General features: G+C 51.0%; 1 protein-coding gene across 1 annotated transcript in view; it reads left to right on the top strand.

Moving 5' to 3' along the window:
- Window positions 1–2674, top strand: part of LOC109387518 (kelch-like protein 29) — a 228368-nt gene extending 225694 nt beyond the window's left edge. Inside the window, exon 3 of the mRNA XM_019651607.1 lies at window positions 1869–2674. Within this exon, the coding sequence (XP_019507152.1) occupies window positions 1869–2069 (201 nt within the window). The 3' untranslated portion in view covers window positions 2070–2674. The remainder of the gene's footprint in view (window positions 1–1868) is intronic.
- The last annotated feature ends 13925 nt before the right edge of the window (window positions 2675–16599 follow it).

Here is a 16599-nt window from a genome sequence, read left to right as displayed (position 1 = left end):
CACCCCCCTCAAGTGAAAAAGGACCCCTTGCCTTCCTCTCTCCTGCCTCCCCCTCTCTGCTCCTTGGCTGGCTGTTGACCTGAGGTCCCCATCCTGACTTGGGCTCCCTGCCCTCATCCACAGCTGAGCCAAGCTGGAAGCAGCTGTCCTCGTGGCCACGTGCGGAACCCAGGGCCACACCTCTGATGGTAAAGCCGGAAGCCCCACGAGACCATCAGCTGAGGTCCGTCCTGCCTGCCTGCTGGAGTCGGGCCTGATGCAGCCTGACCTGACCGCCTTACTCTACAAGACCCCGGAGTACGTCCGTGCCCACTGGGAGGACAACGTGGCCCTGTTTCTTGTCGGGTGACGTCCATACTGCACCATGTCCCTCCTAGAGGAGGCCCCAAGGGGTCCAGCCATTGTCCCTGGCTCCCAAGGGACTGCTGTCTTCATCTTCCCTCAGTTTTGTTGAGATGTAAATTTTAGTTATATTTTCACAAAGTGCAAATCCTTACTGATGAAATCCTTACTGCCCATGCAAATTGATACATATCCTAGCCTCTGGGCCTGAAAGAAAGAGGAACTCTAATGAAAGCAGAAAAGTTATCCAGAACACTCCTTCGTCTCAGGCACCTCAGCACTGTGAAATTCTACCAAATCTTCAGGAGCTGGGACATTTTTTCTTGAAGGGCAGGTTAGAGTATATTGGAGTGAGGGTTAGGATCAAACTATTAGTGTGTTTGTATGCGTGTGTGTGTGTAAGGAGGGAAAAAGAGAGGTTATGGATAGATGGATGGATTCCAGAACATTCTATTGATATTCGGGAAGGTGACATAGGTAGAGGCCATGCTTCAGCTGCAAAACCAGGCCTTGCACACAGTAGGTGCTCAGGAAGGCTAGGAGGCCTTTTCCTCTGGCAGGCTCTTCTGTGAGATGCAGGGGTCCCTGTGACCTCATTTGTTTAGGGTCCCCTTGTGGAATTGCCCTTCCTGTGACTGGCTACCTCACTGCCTCTCCAAGAGCTGGTTTTCGATTCCGCCTAGCTGCTAGATCTAAGGCGCCATGTTAGGCACTGCCTAAAAACATCTTAAGGGATCTGCCCAAAATTGTGTGTTCAGCCTGACATTTAACGAAGGTTCACTTTATGAAATTCCTTTTTTATAAAACACAATTAGCAGTTTTAATCTCCTGAGGGAACAGATCATTCGCTGCTTGGTGTGCATTGGTTTTATCAAAGTTTTTCTCCTAAAGCTAAACGAAGTAAGAGTGGCGGGGCAGCGGAGAGCCACTGACGGGGGACGGTCTGGGTAGCCGGGGTGTGGGCACTTGTGGGCAGGCCAGGGAAGGAAGGAGTGAGCTGAAGACTTGCTGAGCCCACACTCAATGGCAGACACTATCCTTGTACCATAGACGTCCAAGGAGTAGTTCGGGCAGGGCCACTCTGCAGACAGCAGCTGGTGACTCAGAGCAGGCCAGCCAGTTGCTCAGAGCACACAGGGAGGCAGAGATGGGCAGGGGATTGGAAAGGGGTCTGACCCCAGAGAGGAATCTCTGCCCCCTTACCCCATGCTGGGGGTGCCAAGGGGAAAGAGGTGGGATGGAGACCTGATTGAGGAATTCAGGGGGAAGGCAGAAACGGAGTGGGGAGGCTGTCAGGGACCCACTTTGGCTTTTTAGTTCGTCTTGGACCAAATGGAACACTTACTTTTTCATTGACTACCTGAAATCGAATCATATCCAATTATACCTATACACTTGGTACTTCGTTCTTTAAAGGGCCCTAAACTTGTTTGTTTTGTGAGCAAGGCCCTGTGTTAATGTGAACTGCCACTCCCCAGTTTATCTGTTTGGTCAGTTCAGATTCTCACACACCCTTCTCTTTCTAGGGGCCCTTGAAGTGGCCAAGGACGGGGAAGGACGGGCAGCGAGACTGCAGCCTAGAGGTTATCAGTAGTTGGCCAAAAATGTCACCTTTTGGTGTCCACACAAAGACAATAGTATCCCTCTCTGTTCCTGGTATGATGAGGGAGAAAAAGGCAGTGCCCGGAAATAATCTGGAAGATGCTACCACACAGAGAAGGGAGTAAAGCCGTGCCTGGAAACACTAAAAATGGCAGCATCTGCTTGTGAAGTTTTACTTTTTTGTTTTGCTTTCTCCTAATCATATCTCCAGCTTATTGTCTTTGCCAGGAGCTCCCAGACGCCCTGTGAGATCTCTCGCCCCGTGTCCCGAATCGCAGTTGAACGTTTCGGTTTTGTGTACATTCTTCTTCCCCGGCAAGGCTGCGGTCTCCTTGGAGGGAGGGCCCAGCTGCCTCCTCATTGTCTTATCGTCAATGCCGAGGATATCATAGGAGCTCAGAAAATGCTTGTTGTTTTGTGTTTATTCAAAGTTAGAGCTATAATTCACAAAATACACACCTCACATGGACTCTGGTAAATTCTCCCTTTAATTGAAATGCATTCATTTGGAGAAAGCGATGCTGATAGGAACCAGATAACGGGAGAACTGATGATTTTCTAAGTGCTTTGGGCCCCGCAGGACATGCATTACAGTATGGAGCATTTAGATACCAAGCCCGTTGGGGGAGGCACCGAGGAGTATCCATTCTCGCGCAGAGCACTCAATACAAACCCCAACTCATAGTAATTAAAAATTCTAAATCACGCAATTGTTTTTTTTCTGGAAATACTTTTATGCTCTGTTTTATTTATCACCATTAATAATAATGATAATGATAACAATAACAATAAAACTACTATGTGATTAAGGTGCAGATAAGCAATTAGGAAACAAAATACGGGTTTTTAGTGAGCCTTGCGCTAGGAACGGGAATAGAATAATTACAAGGAGGTTTGCAGGAGAGCTGGTTCTAGAAGATTCTTCAACTGGAACTTGAGGTTGGTCACAGGGTTCTATTAGGCCTGTGATTTTGTTAGCCTGTTCCCTTGATATCAGTCCATCACTCCTCCATTTGACAAATATATAGTAAGTGTCTCATAGTATGCCAGGCAGTGCGCTAGATGCTGGGGAATGTAATTAACAAGAACTGTCCCCATTCTCTAGATCTGGGAGTGGTGACACACAGGCGTATATCTATTATGGCAATTGACACATAGAGGCACTGTTGGTGGTAGGTACCGCAAGCTAGATGGGTGTTTTGTCTAAGCTGGGAACTAAAGGTTGAGTTGGAGATACGCAGGTGAAAGTGGGCCGATGAGGGACAGAAATGTCCCTGGAGAGGCCCAGTGATGAAAAAGAGCTTATTACTTTGGAGGACGGGAAGTAGTCTGACCCCTTTGCTGAAAGGGGTAGACAATTAGCGGGAGAGGTCAGTTTGGACCGCATCCTGAGGGCAGTAGGGAGCCACTGAAGGTTGTATGGGGACAGTGATCAGGTGTGCACATCAGAATGTTCTCTCTGGCTGCATTGTGTCGTGATGACACATTAAGCAGGAATCTCCACCAGTGTGGAGCCAGATGTAGAAGTTCACGATGATGGTGGCCTAGATATTGATGATAGCAGTGGGGAAAGGAGAAATGGGAGGGTTGGAGAAATTCTGGAAAGGTGATAATAATAACAAAGACAAGTGTTTAATGAGCTCGTACTACGTGCTAGACCCTGTAGTAAGCACGTTCCGTGTTTATTTGGTATAATCTTTAAACAAAACCTATGAGGTAATGTTTATTATCCCCATTTTATAGGGGAAGAAACTGAGATGCAAAATAGTGAAATAGGAAACCCAAGACTACACCACTAATCTGAGTGGCAAGTGTAGACCAGACTCCTGTTTGGATTTGAACCCAGTCACTGCTTGATTTCAGAGCCCAAGTACTACATCCAGTGACTTGGTGATGGGAAGCCTGTCACTCAGGAAGGAAGGGTGGGCTGAGCAGATGTGTGTTGGTGTGACAAATACATTAGACAGAGCCCTCCTCCCCAGGCTGGCCTTCTCCCTGCCCACAAAGCCCTTTCTCCTGAGGCTTAGAAATATAGACCCAGGGGTGGGGCTGGGGTGGAGGAGGGGGTACGTCCTCCCTCTGCACTCGCTGGGCCTGCTGAGTGTGGCCTGGCCCCTACTCCAAACCTGACTCACCACCCACCCAGTGCCAAGTGCACCCTGATGTATGTGTCCTGGTGTAGCTTGGAAACCCGATTGATTTCCTCACTCCCTATCCCGTCACCATCTGAGTGAGCTTTTGTGGAGACTCTGCTACTCTCCAAGCAGTTTTATGGACATTTTTTTGCATGGAATAAAGTTCATAAGTTGGTGCTTTTGGAGGTGTGGCACAGATGAACTGCAGGAAACAGTGAGGTTCAAACAGTCCCCTGATTTCCCGGTGCTCCCCAGGTCCTCTGTCTGCATTTGTCCCGTGGGTCTTGTGTGGCGTCTCATTCTGAAATTCTCAGTTTCTTCAGTTACTTGACGTGCAAGGTTGGTCCTTGTCACCACCCCAGCCTTGTCCTTGGTCCTAGGACAGGAACATAGCTCTGTGCAGTGGGGACAAGTGCCCTGAAGTGCTATTCATAAGCCCTGACCCTGCCCCAAATCACTACAGGAACCTGGCTCAAGTCACCTTACTTTCTGGACCTCATATGCATCTACAAAAGTAGAAATGCAAATTCCTGCTCGTTGGGTAAATCTTTGTGGCTGTAAAGTCAGATAATAGATTCGTGCATTCATTCACCCATTATGTGTTTAGCACCTCGTGGGCCAACCACAGTCTCAAGTGCTCTGGATAGAGCAGTAAACAAAACAGACAAAACTTGCTGCTCTCACAGAGCTGACTTTCTAGTGAATGGGAAGAAAATAAGTAACGAACGTATATGTTAGATGGTAATCAGTGTTACTGAGTTCCATGCTCAAAATGGTCAACTAGAAATTTCTGACGATTCCTTCTGTTCATTGGAATGGCAGTGAGATAGTGAAAAGCTACCAGATCAGGGTCTGGAGTAGGAAACAGGGACAAGCCTAGCATCTTGGGCCAGTTTTCCCTTCGGACTGTTGGCCAATTCTAAAGGGACAGCTGAGAGTTGAGCATGCCTTTTAACAGCCTGTGGGATCAGAGGACCAGGATGGTAGCCCAGAGTCTGCCAAGGGGCCAGTGGGAACCAGTGACCACGCTTCCATTTCTTTGGGTTGGGACCCTAAAGGGCTGCACCCTGGGCCCTCTCAGCCTCACATCATCTCAGTTCTTCAAATTGAACTAAGGTGATGTCACATTGCTAGTGCGCCCAGGTGGCCAGCGGAAGCAAACAAAGAAGATAACCTCATCCAAGGCTTCAAATTTTTATTTTATTTAATTCACAGAGACAGAATCTGCCACACAATTAAAAAATAAATAAGCAAGCAGTCACAAGGAGACAACATGAACAAACATCAGTAGAAACAACAAAATATAAAAACAGAGGCCCACAGGGGTTCCAGATAAATTGGCGTTACCGGACCCAAACTCTAAAGTAACTATACCTTATCATGATCAAGGTGTTAAAAGACAAAATGGGGATTTTCAGCACAGAACCTGAAACTATATTTTTTTAAAAAGAACCAAATGTAAGTAATACCCCAAATGAAGTACTCAACAATGAGTTTAACAGATGCAACCAAAGAGAGAATTATGAACTAAAATATTGGTTAGAAAAAAAAAATACCCAACATGAAGTACAGAGAGACGAGATGAAAAACACACCAGCAACAGAAGGCAAGAGACACTGGGGTTACAGTGAAAGGAGCTGCCGTATATGTATGATTGGAATTCCAGAGAGAGGGGACCAAGAAAGTGGGCCAGAAACAACAGTTCAAGATCATGGATGACAACATTTCTAAACTGTTAAAAGACATCAAGTCACACATTCTAGAAGCTCTACAAACTCCAAGCAGGATTACTAAACAGAAATGCACGCTGAGCCCCTGAGACACTCGTGCCCGGCACATCTGCAGCGCACCAGACCTTGTCAGGTAGTGTTCCTGCTCGGTGCTGCCCAGTGATCTCTCGTCCTCACGAGCCTGGAGGTCGACGTCATTATTCCCATTTGACAGGTGAGAAAACTGTTTCTGGGACTTTGGAAAACTCAGCCTCCTGACAGATCCAATACCTTCCATTTGAACTGAAACCAGGTTCTGCTGGTGGCCCAGCCACCACCTCCAGTGGTCACCACTCTTCGCCCTGCCCCCCCCACCCCGTACATATCTCTGGGGGCAGAAAACAAGTCGGGACCCTCAGAGCTTCCCTAGCACTTCCAGTTCCCCCTGGACAATACCTTCTGCACTCATCACTATCTGACAGCTTATTGTACATTACATCACCCTGTTTTATCTTTATCCCTCAATCCCACTGGACCTGGGAGGGTGGGGACGGTGTCCGTGTCAGGTTTTGTGTGTTTGTTTTCCATTTCTGTCTCCCAAGCACCTAGAATAATGCTGACCTGTGGCAGACGCTTAGTAAACAAAATCGGTGAATGAATGGCTGAAGGAGGCTGGTATTAGCCCATTTCATAGCTGGAAAGACTAAGACTGAGAGATATAATCAGTCGGGGTCCCTCAGGGCAGCGGCAGCAGGCACACCCAGGTCCTCGGATCCTCGCGGCACGCCCCTTTCACCACACCCCGGAACACCAAGTTGCTCCAGCTGCCCAGAAAGTTATCTGTGGAAACCACTCTGGCTACAGGTGGCCCCAGCGCGTCCATCCTGGCCCCTCCAAACCTGTGGGCTTCGCACAACATCTCTAATACTGGGTGGGTTTATTCCAAGTTGAGCATGGTTTAAAATCCTGTCATGCCTTAATAAAATCAGCAGCAGCATCAAAGTACTTTTCTCGATCCTTTGTGTTTGCAGCTAATAGGTTTCCAGCATCCTACCCCTTCCAGATACCCACCTCTTCCCCGGTCCTGCCTGTGATCCCTGAGCCACTGGGAGTTTGCAGAGCTCACGGAGGTCAGTCAGTCAGCACTCCCTCAGAGAAGGCCACGTTCATGGCCAAGAGCCCATGTGTCCCGGGGCCTCTCTTCTGCATTCTACTTGACAGTGACCTTGTTGAAAGGGGTGTCGTGCCAGGGAGGAGGTCCCGGGCTCTATGGAACCAGGCTCCATCTAACGGTGAGCGCGTGGGCCCAGCACCGGGCAGCACCGAGCAGGAACACTGCTGGCACTGCACCACGCGTGGGCCTCCCACCCAGCTCCCCCAGCTCCTCGGAGAAAACCCAGTGCTCCAGCCTCAGTGGCTTTCCACCCACAAGCACCTGCATGTCTGCATAGGCAGCCGGATGAGTGCGTGCCTGTCAGGGTCACTGCATGGACAAGGCTGGGTCAGCTGCACTGGAGCGACGGCCCCATCCCCCTTGTTCAGTGTAAGCTGCTGTTCATTTCTGTCCCTTGTCAGCAAACATTCCGTGCCTGCTCAGAGCCCACAGCACCCGCCTCTTCTCTTTTGGGAACTGGGCTTCCAGGCCTGGTGGCCTCGATTCCACCTCGTGAGGGGTCCCAGGGTCAGTTCCCCTGGGGCTCATGAGAATGACCTCGCTGGGCCTGTGGGTGCCGCCAGGGGTATGGCCCTCTCTCTGCTCCTGTCCACTGAGCCAGGCCTGCTCCTGCCATGCCCCCCACATGGCAGCATGTCCCCAGCTTACCCCCACTCCCTGCAGTCCCACAGGCGCCCCCACTGATCCTGCACCCCCAGGTAGCCCAAGGAGCCCTTGTCCTTTCTTTCTGACGCGCTTCCATTTTTCCATTGAGCTCTACAGAAAGTTCATACCCAGCCTGGGTTCGCCTTATTCTTCAGTTCTGTGACAAGAAGGCTACAGAGGTTGTTGGAACCTCAGAACTCTCACTTTACCTGAACTAACCTTTCTTAAATCGTGGGCAGGACGTAAAGATGAAAGGAGCAAAAAGGAAATGTGGCCATGAACGTTCGCGTGAGAGATTTGCCGACTGTCTAAATATTGTCCTCCTCATGCTCCCTGTTCCACTGAATAAAGAGAGTAGAGGCGCCTTCGGGCCTTTTTCAAATCAAGATTTTATTACAAAGAAACAAAGTTTCAATCACCAAGCAAACAATTCACAAAGACATTTTCTGGAATAATGAGAATAATAAAAGCTATCATTTTGGAGAGGCAGAATCCGTGCCAGGCCCTGGGCTGTGGGTCTGGCATCCATCGTTCTTGCCCACCTCATGAATTTGATCCAGATCAGGAAGCGGCTCGGAGAAGCCTGGTGACCTGTCCAAGGGCACAGAGCACGTGAAAGGTGGTGCCGTGGTTGGCACCAGGTCTGGGTGACTCTGGCACCGTTCCCAGGGCCACTCTCGATGGAGCCCCCCCTCACAGCAAGGCAGGCAGCCAGAGGCCACGCGGAGCTTCCTCAGGCACCCCTACAGCCTGGAGCTGTTCTGGCTTCCAAAGCTAAGGGAGCACCACAGGGGAATCCCCACGTTTGGTGTCTGTTTCCCATTTCTGAGTTTTCTCTCTGAATGAGAGCTGTGACCATGTCACAGCGTGTTTGCCCAGCCAGGTTTGAATCCTAAGCTAGTGACATAGAACCATCCTTGTGAAAATATGAACACCCTCTTATTTACCAAATGTAAACGAAGCCTTTCACTGGTCTAAAAGGTTTCCATTTTACTGCCTTTCAGCTACTCTTCTCAACTCGCTTTGATTGCCCATAACATTAACCTTCAGAAAGGAATGAGAGTAGACAGCCTGACAAGTCCAAGCATCTGATTTCCTGGCTGCAACTGCCACGGACCCTCCAGGGAGTTACCTGGCAGGGAGACCTGGGTGGGCCTCACACCCACCCCACACCTGTCCCCTGTCTTTGTGGGGGAAGGGAGCTCCCTGCTGGCTTTTGGTCATTGTGAAGTTCACATATGTAACAATTATTGAGCTTTCCCTGTGTCCAGCTGGCCTCAGCAGGGCTCAGCCACAGCTCTGCACTCATGGCTCTGTGATGGGAAAAAAAAAAAAAAAGAAGGAAAACACATTCCATGCAGAACTTGTTATGGCTGTAGAAACGGTCAGTGTTATTTGCAGGGATGCTGGGTTAACAGGGAAAGGCTGTTTCTTGGAAAATATCACCTCCAAGTACCGTGACTCTGTTTTCAGGTTATATAAAAGGGCATTAGGCAAACACTCAGCAATTCGGCAGCCACCTTTCTAAAGAGAGGAAATGGCCGGTGGACGGGCTACAATGCACCGCCAGCAGCAGCCACACGGAATAAGAATTGGCTGCAGTTACCTTCCTAATCGGTCCTCAGTCTGGATAACATCAACAATACTAAAGGTTACAGCTTTTTGTGGGACATATTGCTTCTTCAGAGAGTATTAAAGTGTTTTGAATCTATTTTTTAGGAAACTTGAAACCGCCCATGGAACATTTTTGATGTTGTGGGTAATGCTGCAAGCAGCCACTTGGGAAGGCTGGGCTGGGAGAGGTACCCAAGGGTGCTGGGAGCACGGAAGACACTGCGTTGCCGTGAGCAGTTAGGGACAAGCTGGCTGGGTGGAGCATATGCTGGGACGCGTTCAGTAAAATTTTGTTACCGTTTTCTATTTAGACCATCAGCACTTTTCACCAGATATATCAATATCCATAAGATGACACATAACATTAGGGTCTTGGCAAATAACAGCATTCCGTCCTTGAAAATGGTATAAAAATGAGCCTGAATGACCCACTGGAGTATTTTAACTGGGGAAACACCAAGAGATGCCATATGAAGTCACCATTTCATTTGAAGTCACAATTCATTCAAGTCACAATTACTTGAACATGCTGAGTCCCCCCAAGAGAATAAGATGAGACGTCAAGATGCTCTTATTAATTCATTCAACAAACACTTAATAACTTATTATGCCAACTAGGTCCCTGCGCAGGGCCTTGGGGAACCCGCAGGCTAGAGGAGGAAGCAGACCCAAGACCAAGGTCCGCCCTGAGCCCCATCACAGCCCAGACATGGGCATAGGAAATGATCATAGAGGTCTCCCTGGAGGAAGTAGTGCCTGTGCTAAAGTTTTAGCTCCAGTTAGGCAAGCAAAGAGGTGGTGGCCAAGCACCTCAGGGAAGACTATCAATACAAAAGGCAGAGAAACAAAAAAGAAAAAAGAAAGAAAGGGTGGGGATGGAGAGGGAAGGTTCAAGAGTGTGTGCAGAGAAGGGTGAGGCCTGAGGCTGCAGGCCCCCCGGGGGCTCAGTCCTGGAGGGACTCATGGGCTATGTGGCAGGGCTCAAGCTTTGCTCTGAGGACACTGGAGAGCCCCTGAGGGGCTTGAAGTAAGAGTGCTGTGGCCAGGTTTGCATTTTTTCAAGCTTGGGGGCCTGCTAAGCTCCCACCTTGGAAAGGCACAGCCCACTCATGCAGGCCTGGGCTGCGGCTCCTGTAGCAATCCAAGCATCCCAGTGACAGAAGCGCTGACACTGGTTTTAGAAAGCCAGGTCCCGGGTCACAGAAACAGGCCACAGTCTGCGATGACAGAAGAGATGTGGTCTAAAAATATGAACCGACTAGTGGACACAAGACCAAGAGGGGAAACCTCCTCTCTTTTGGCAAAAAAAAATCAATGCCGGGTGTCAGGACTGCCCATTGACAGCTTGATTAGAAAGGACGCGAAGCACACGTTGCCCTGGAATCATACCAGCAAGAGAGAGATGGAGGCACTACTGGGGCCCTGGGGAAGCAACAACTGCGTTAAGGCCAGACTGCCCCTCCCGCCTCCCCGCCCTCTCGGAGCATCGCGCCCAAGCCTCCCTGTCGACTTGCTTCTCAAACCCTTCCCGAGCAACTACAGCAGGTCCTCGAATAACATCATTCAACATCATTTAGTTCTAATGCTGATGAGATAACATAGGGACTTAATTCTTTTTTATATCAATTAGCCTATAGTAAAATTGGTTTTGTTATGTGTGGTTTCGCTTAAACGTCACAGAACCTATTGACAAGCGAGGACTTGCTGTGCTATGTGCCGTGGAGATCAGGCATCGTCTCGACATCACAGAACTCATGGTCTAGGGTGAGACAGGTGACTCCACAGGAATTACAATTAGGGGGTGTAGGTGAGAATGAAGTGCCAGGCGAGGAGTGATGGAGAGCTGGCGTCCAGGAGGCCAGTGGGGCCTTTGGGAATCAGGGAGTTTGAACTTGACCCCTTAGTCTATGGGACTAGAGGGTTTGGAAGGAAGAGTGACATGGTCATATTTATATTTATCTTAGAAAAGTACCAGACTGCTGCACAAAGAACAGATGAGGGTGGACCCCACAGGTGACAAGGAGGCCAGGTGGAAGGCACGCATAAGGCGGTCAGGGTGGTCAGGGTTGCTGGAGGAATATGGATGAGAGCATCAGCAAAGCTGCTGGGGGGTGGGCAGTGTGGTGCGAGGCAGAGGGGCTGTGAAAGCTGACAGCAGGTGGTGGGGCTAGCTCCAGGACAGAGCATATAGCAGAGGGAGCCGACCTGGGCTCGGTGGGGGCGGGGGAGATGGGGAATCCAGTGGAGGTCACGCTGACTTTGAGGTGCAAGCAGAACATCCAAGTGCAGAAGCCTAGTAGGCATAGGAGTATGTGGAGTCTGGAATTTAAAGGGGGCAAAGATTTGGCAGTCGGGCAATAATTAAGTTCAGCAGCATGAGCAGGAGCCCATCTGGACGTGGGAGAGGCAAGTGCGAGAACATTCTAGAATCCTAAGAGACACCAACACTTAAAGAGAGACAGCCAAGCCCATAGAGATGGATGTATAAACAGGCGTATGCCATGTACAGTGAGAACTACCCACGTGGGCAGACCTACACGGGACGCCAGATCCTGATCACGGGACCAGCGTTCAGGGAGTGGGTGGGACGTTGTCTTCAGTGGTGCCCATGAGCTGGGCAGCTCAAGGCACATGTTCCACTGCAGGGACAGCTAAGACCTTCTGCTATTTATTTGCCAAGTGCCCATCTTTCAAATGAGGCCCAGAGGGGTGAAGGGTCTTGTCCAGGTCACCCAGAGCCCAGGCCTCCTGACGCCCAGCCTGCTGTCCTCCCGGGGAAACTTGGGGATGGCGTGGCAGAGAGCAAAGGGGGAAACAGCAGTGTCTGGAGCGTTTCGGGGCAGAGGAGTGTGCTTGTCCCCGGTGCTAACAGGACAGACTCTCCCAGGCTGGGAAATGGACAGACTGAAAAGAACTTGAACATGCTGAGTCCCCCCAAGAGAACAAGATGGGACGTCAATATGTTTGAAAATAGAAGGAGCTGCCAAAATGGCGTGTAGCACCAAGTCGCCCCTCTCCACTTTGGGAGTGCTTATCACACAAGCTGCCTGATACTCATTTGTGAGGAACAGGCTCGGGGGTGCGGGGTGAGGAGGGATAAAATACACCCTCCTCCCCTTCATTCTGGAGCTTCTGAGCCTGCTTCTGCCTGACACTCAGGATGCCCAGAGTGATGTCACTCTGTGATGGGTAAATGCAGCCCACCGTGTCCAGGGCCCTGGAATGGGGGCGGCCGCTACAGAAACCCAGAGGTTAGAGGCTCAGCGGATTCTGGGAGTTGGGAGCTAGAACCAGCTGTACGCAAAGAGGAGATCGGGGCATACGGCGTGTGCCAGCTAGTGTCTCTGTGCACCTTTGTATGTGAACATGTGGGAGGGTCCATGTGTTGTCTCAGTTCAGGCTGCCTGAACCAAGTCCCATAACCTGGGCGGTTGATAAACCACAGAGATTATTTTCTCACAGCTCTGGAGGCTGGAAGGCTGAGATCGGAGTGTCAGCACGGTCTGGTTCTGGTGAGAACTCTCTTCCAGGTTGCAGACTGCCGACTTCTCCTTGTCCTCACAGGGCAGACAGCAGAGAGGGGACACAGGCTCTCTTATGTCCTCTTATAAGGGCACAGGTGCCTTTCATGAGGGCTCCGCCTTCGTGACCTAATCACCTCCCAAAGGTCCTACTTCCTAACACCATCACATGGGGTTAGGGTTTCAACATATGAGTTCTGGGGCCACAGACATTCAGTCCAGAGCAGTGACAGGACAGTTGTGATCACTGGTGTGCTGGGAAGTTTATGCCATATGTGAGAGCATGTGTGTCTGAATGTGTGTAAGAACAGGACACATCAGAGAAAGCCCCGTCCAAAAGGCAGCCCCTGTGGGGAGCACCTCGGGGTACTAGCAGTCAACCAGGCATTGCTGCTACACATCCTGACTTACACACTTCACAAGCCTGAGAAGGTGGGGACATTGTGCAAGTGGGGAAACTGAGGCTCAGAGATATTAAATCCTTGCTGAGGCACGCCGTAATGACTCAGATCCCTCCCTCTGGGCACCCTGCTGCTCTGATCCTCAAAGGCATCATGCTTCCTGTACCCAGAAGGCACATCAGCCCTCCTTTCACCCCCACACCTCTCCTCCTATCACTCCGGACTCAGCCTCTTCCTCCAGGCAGCCTCCCCAGACCCGCTCTGCTGAGGTAGGTGCCCCCCTCGGACACAGCACTTGGTCTCTCTGGGTTGCACCTGTTTCCTTGCCTGTCTCTCCACCAATCTGACCTGCTGGAGGGCAGAGCCCTTGTCCTCCTCCAACCACAAAGGATGGACAAAGGGTGGATCCTAGGAGATGCAGCCAACTCCATCTCAGGACCTGGACCTGGCTGTCTGCCTCTAGCCCCTCAGGCACCCAATACCAACATCAGGGTTTATCTTCTCAGCCCTAGCTTCTGTGCATGGCTTCCCCTGCCTGGAATGCCCCGTCCGTCCTTCAGGGCACAGCTTAAGACCTGCCTCCTCAGCCCTCCTTTGGGCAGGCCTTTACCCATGCTGACTGAATGCCAGACAAGAAGCTCTGCATGGGACATAACACGACAGGATACACATGAGCACCAGGCATTGCGCTAAGTCATTCGCACATGTTAATTGATAATCCCATGGCGTAGGTTCTAGAATTATCTCTATTTGAGGGGTGAGGAAATGATGACATAGAGAGGTCCACTAGCCCACCCCAGCTCACCCCACTTATAAGTGGCAGGACTTGCATTTGAACCAGGCAGACTGGCTCTAACCACCGTCCACAGTGAGAAACCCTCCTACCCTCAGGAGCTCAAAGTCTGGTGGGTGACACGGGCTACTGCACAGTGACATGAGGAGGCGGTGAGTGCCCGTCACAGTGGGCTCAGCATGCAGGACAGGCAGCCGTCCCACCCAGATCTCGGGCCTCAGACGGGCAGGCGTCAGAGGTAGTGAGGTAGTCTAGAATGTGCTGGAACTCCTGTCCTTTCCTCCCTGGAGAGCTGGCAGTTGCCAGGTGGTGCTTGGAGCCTCTTGTGACCCCTCCAGGGCTGGCCAATCTCCCGCAGCGGAAACGGGCCCAGGGAGCCTGCGCCCAGGTTACACAGTAGTGGCAGGGGGCCGATGCGCTGTCTGAGGACAATATGTTTGCCTGCCCTTGTAGAGGGAACGGCTCTGCTTTCTCTCTCCTGTAATTGTTACCATCTGTTTCCCTCCATTGTGGTGGTTGATGTTTTCTTGTTTTAAAACTGAAGTGAGTCAGACTGGAAGCGCGTTTAGGAAAAAGTGTCTGGGAGGGAAGCTCCAAGTGGCCGTGGGGGACTCTGTGTTTCAGAGCCGTTGGAAACGAAAAGATTCTGTGGGGCAGGTCGGGGTGTCTGCCAGGGTCTCCTGCCCTGTCGGGGCTGGAATCCTCCCAGAGCCTGAGCAGGTTGGGGCGTGAATGTGTGGGCTTGGTCCATAAGTAGGAAGGTGCATGTGTGCGCCCACTGTGCACCTGTGTGAACGTGCAAAGCAATGGCAGAGCATGGACAGCGTGGTGTGGGTGGTTGGAGTCTTGTATTCAGAGGGAGACAGATACAGAAGGAGGGATTATTGGGGGGTATTTATAGACCCTATAAGTGCTTCTTATGAGGGGCCCTTGGCATTGAGGATGAGCTGCACATGGATGCCTAGAACCTCCCTCCCTGGGGCACTATGACCCAAAATATTGTATAGCCCTGCCTGCCCCCACCCCCACCTCCACCCAGAGCTAAGCTTAGGGTTTCTCTGTGGGGCCAGGAGACTTCAGTGTCCTGCCAAGCACCACAGGGCAGGAATTGGCTCCCTGAGCCAAGAAAACAGAGGCCTTTCAGCTGCCATTCTATCAGGAATTTTGAGTCAGTGCCTCGTGCCTTCCTCTTCCTGTTCCCATCCACCAGTCACCCTAAACTCTTGGCTCCTAATTGTTGTTATTTAAGCCAAGGAAGGGTGCCCTATGACTCTGCCCCTGGCTATTGGGGTCTACAAGCCCAGCACAGCTCTACAACCTTGACCTGCAATTCAGACCAGCTGCCAGCAGAGCTTGCAGTGCCCTGGCTTCGGTCTCATGGCCAAACAGCCAGGCCTCCCGTAGACGGGCCGTGTGAATCCGGATCCAGCCTGCTCTCCTCCCCTCTGCGCCCCTTGATAATCACAGCCTGTGGGGCGTTCTCTGGCCCCAGCAACCCGGAGAGGACGCATGGTAAAGAAAGACCTTGTCTTGGCCACGGCATCCTTGTTGCATTCTGGGGTCCCCTCATAGTAATAATCGCTGCCATTTGCTGAGCCCTGCTCTGTCTCAGCTTCTGTGCTGGGCTCTGGAAGCAGGAGATTTTCACTCCTCATGGAAATTAGTCTTTTGAAGAAGAAGTATCATGCTGGTTTTATAGATAAAGAAGCAGGGGCTCCCAGAGGTGAAATGGCCTGTGCAAGGTCACAGGGCAAATGAGAGGTGGAGCAAACTTGAACCCAGACCTTCCACCTGCCGGGCCAGAGCTCTGGTCGTTATGGAAGGGGAGGCCCTTCAGGAGACCTGTGCACAGTCAGCCAGGCAACGCGATGCGTGGCCACCCAGGCTGGCTGGGTCTCCAGCAGAGGCGCCAGGGTCCCGCTCTGCTCTGCACCTCGAAATCCAAGCTTCTCCTTCCTGGACGCCACCTGGCTTGTTGCTCTCAGCCTAACGGCGCGATGCAGGGTACGCGACTCACTTCACGTACTGTGATGTTTAGGAGCAAGCCAAGGAAACTTCTCGTGTCTGCATATTTAAGCGCTTTTATTAAGTGGAACAAGCTATTTCTGAACACGAGAGTGGCCAACAGCCTTAGAGGAAATTAAAATGAACCATGACAATGGAAAATTGCACAGGGGCACGGCACATTCTCCGGAGATAAATACAACAAGCCTTTCGACAGCATTCGGGAAAGACTAGAGATCATGGAGATTATGTTGTGAGAGAAAAAAAAGGAAACCATCAGAAAATTAGAGCTCAGGCTAGTGGGAGGACCAACTGTACACTTTTCAGGATTATGGGGGTCCCTCCATTAAACCACCCCCTCCCCGGGGTCTGGTGGACAAGGTGGAGCAGAAAAACGACAAGCAAATAGGTTTCCACTGAACTCAGCAAGCATTTTCTGAGCACCCACTGTATGTGTGCTGTGTGGGTGCCACGGATGGAATTATGTCCCCCGCCCAGTTCATATGTTGAATCCCTACCTCCCATTATCATGGTACCAGAGATGGGTCCTTCGAGAGATAATTAGGATTTGATGAGGGCCTGAGGATCGGGCCCAGTGATAGGGCTATAAAAGAGGAGGGGCTGGAAATTTCCCTCTCTGTCTCTCTGTCTCTGTCTCT

This window comes from Hipposideros armiger, unplaced genomic scaffold, assembly GCF_001890085.2.
Source record: "Hipposideros armiger isolate ML-2016 unplaced genomic scaffold, ASM189008v1 scaffold_0, whole genome shotgun sequence".
Taxonomy (NCBI): Eukaryota; Metazoa; Chordata; class Mammalia; order Chiroptera; family Hipposideridae; genus Hipposideros; species Hipposideros armiger.
This window is presented reverse-complemented; position numbering and strand designations above follow the sequence as displayed.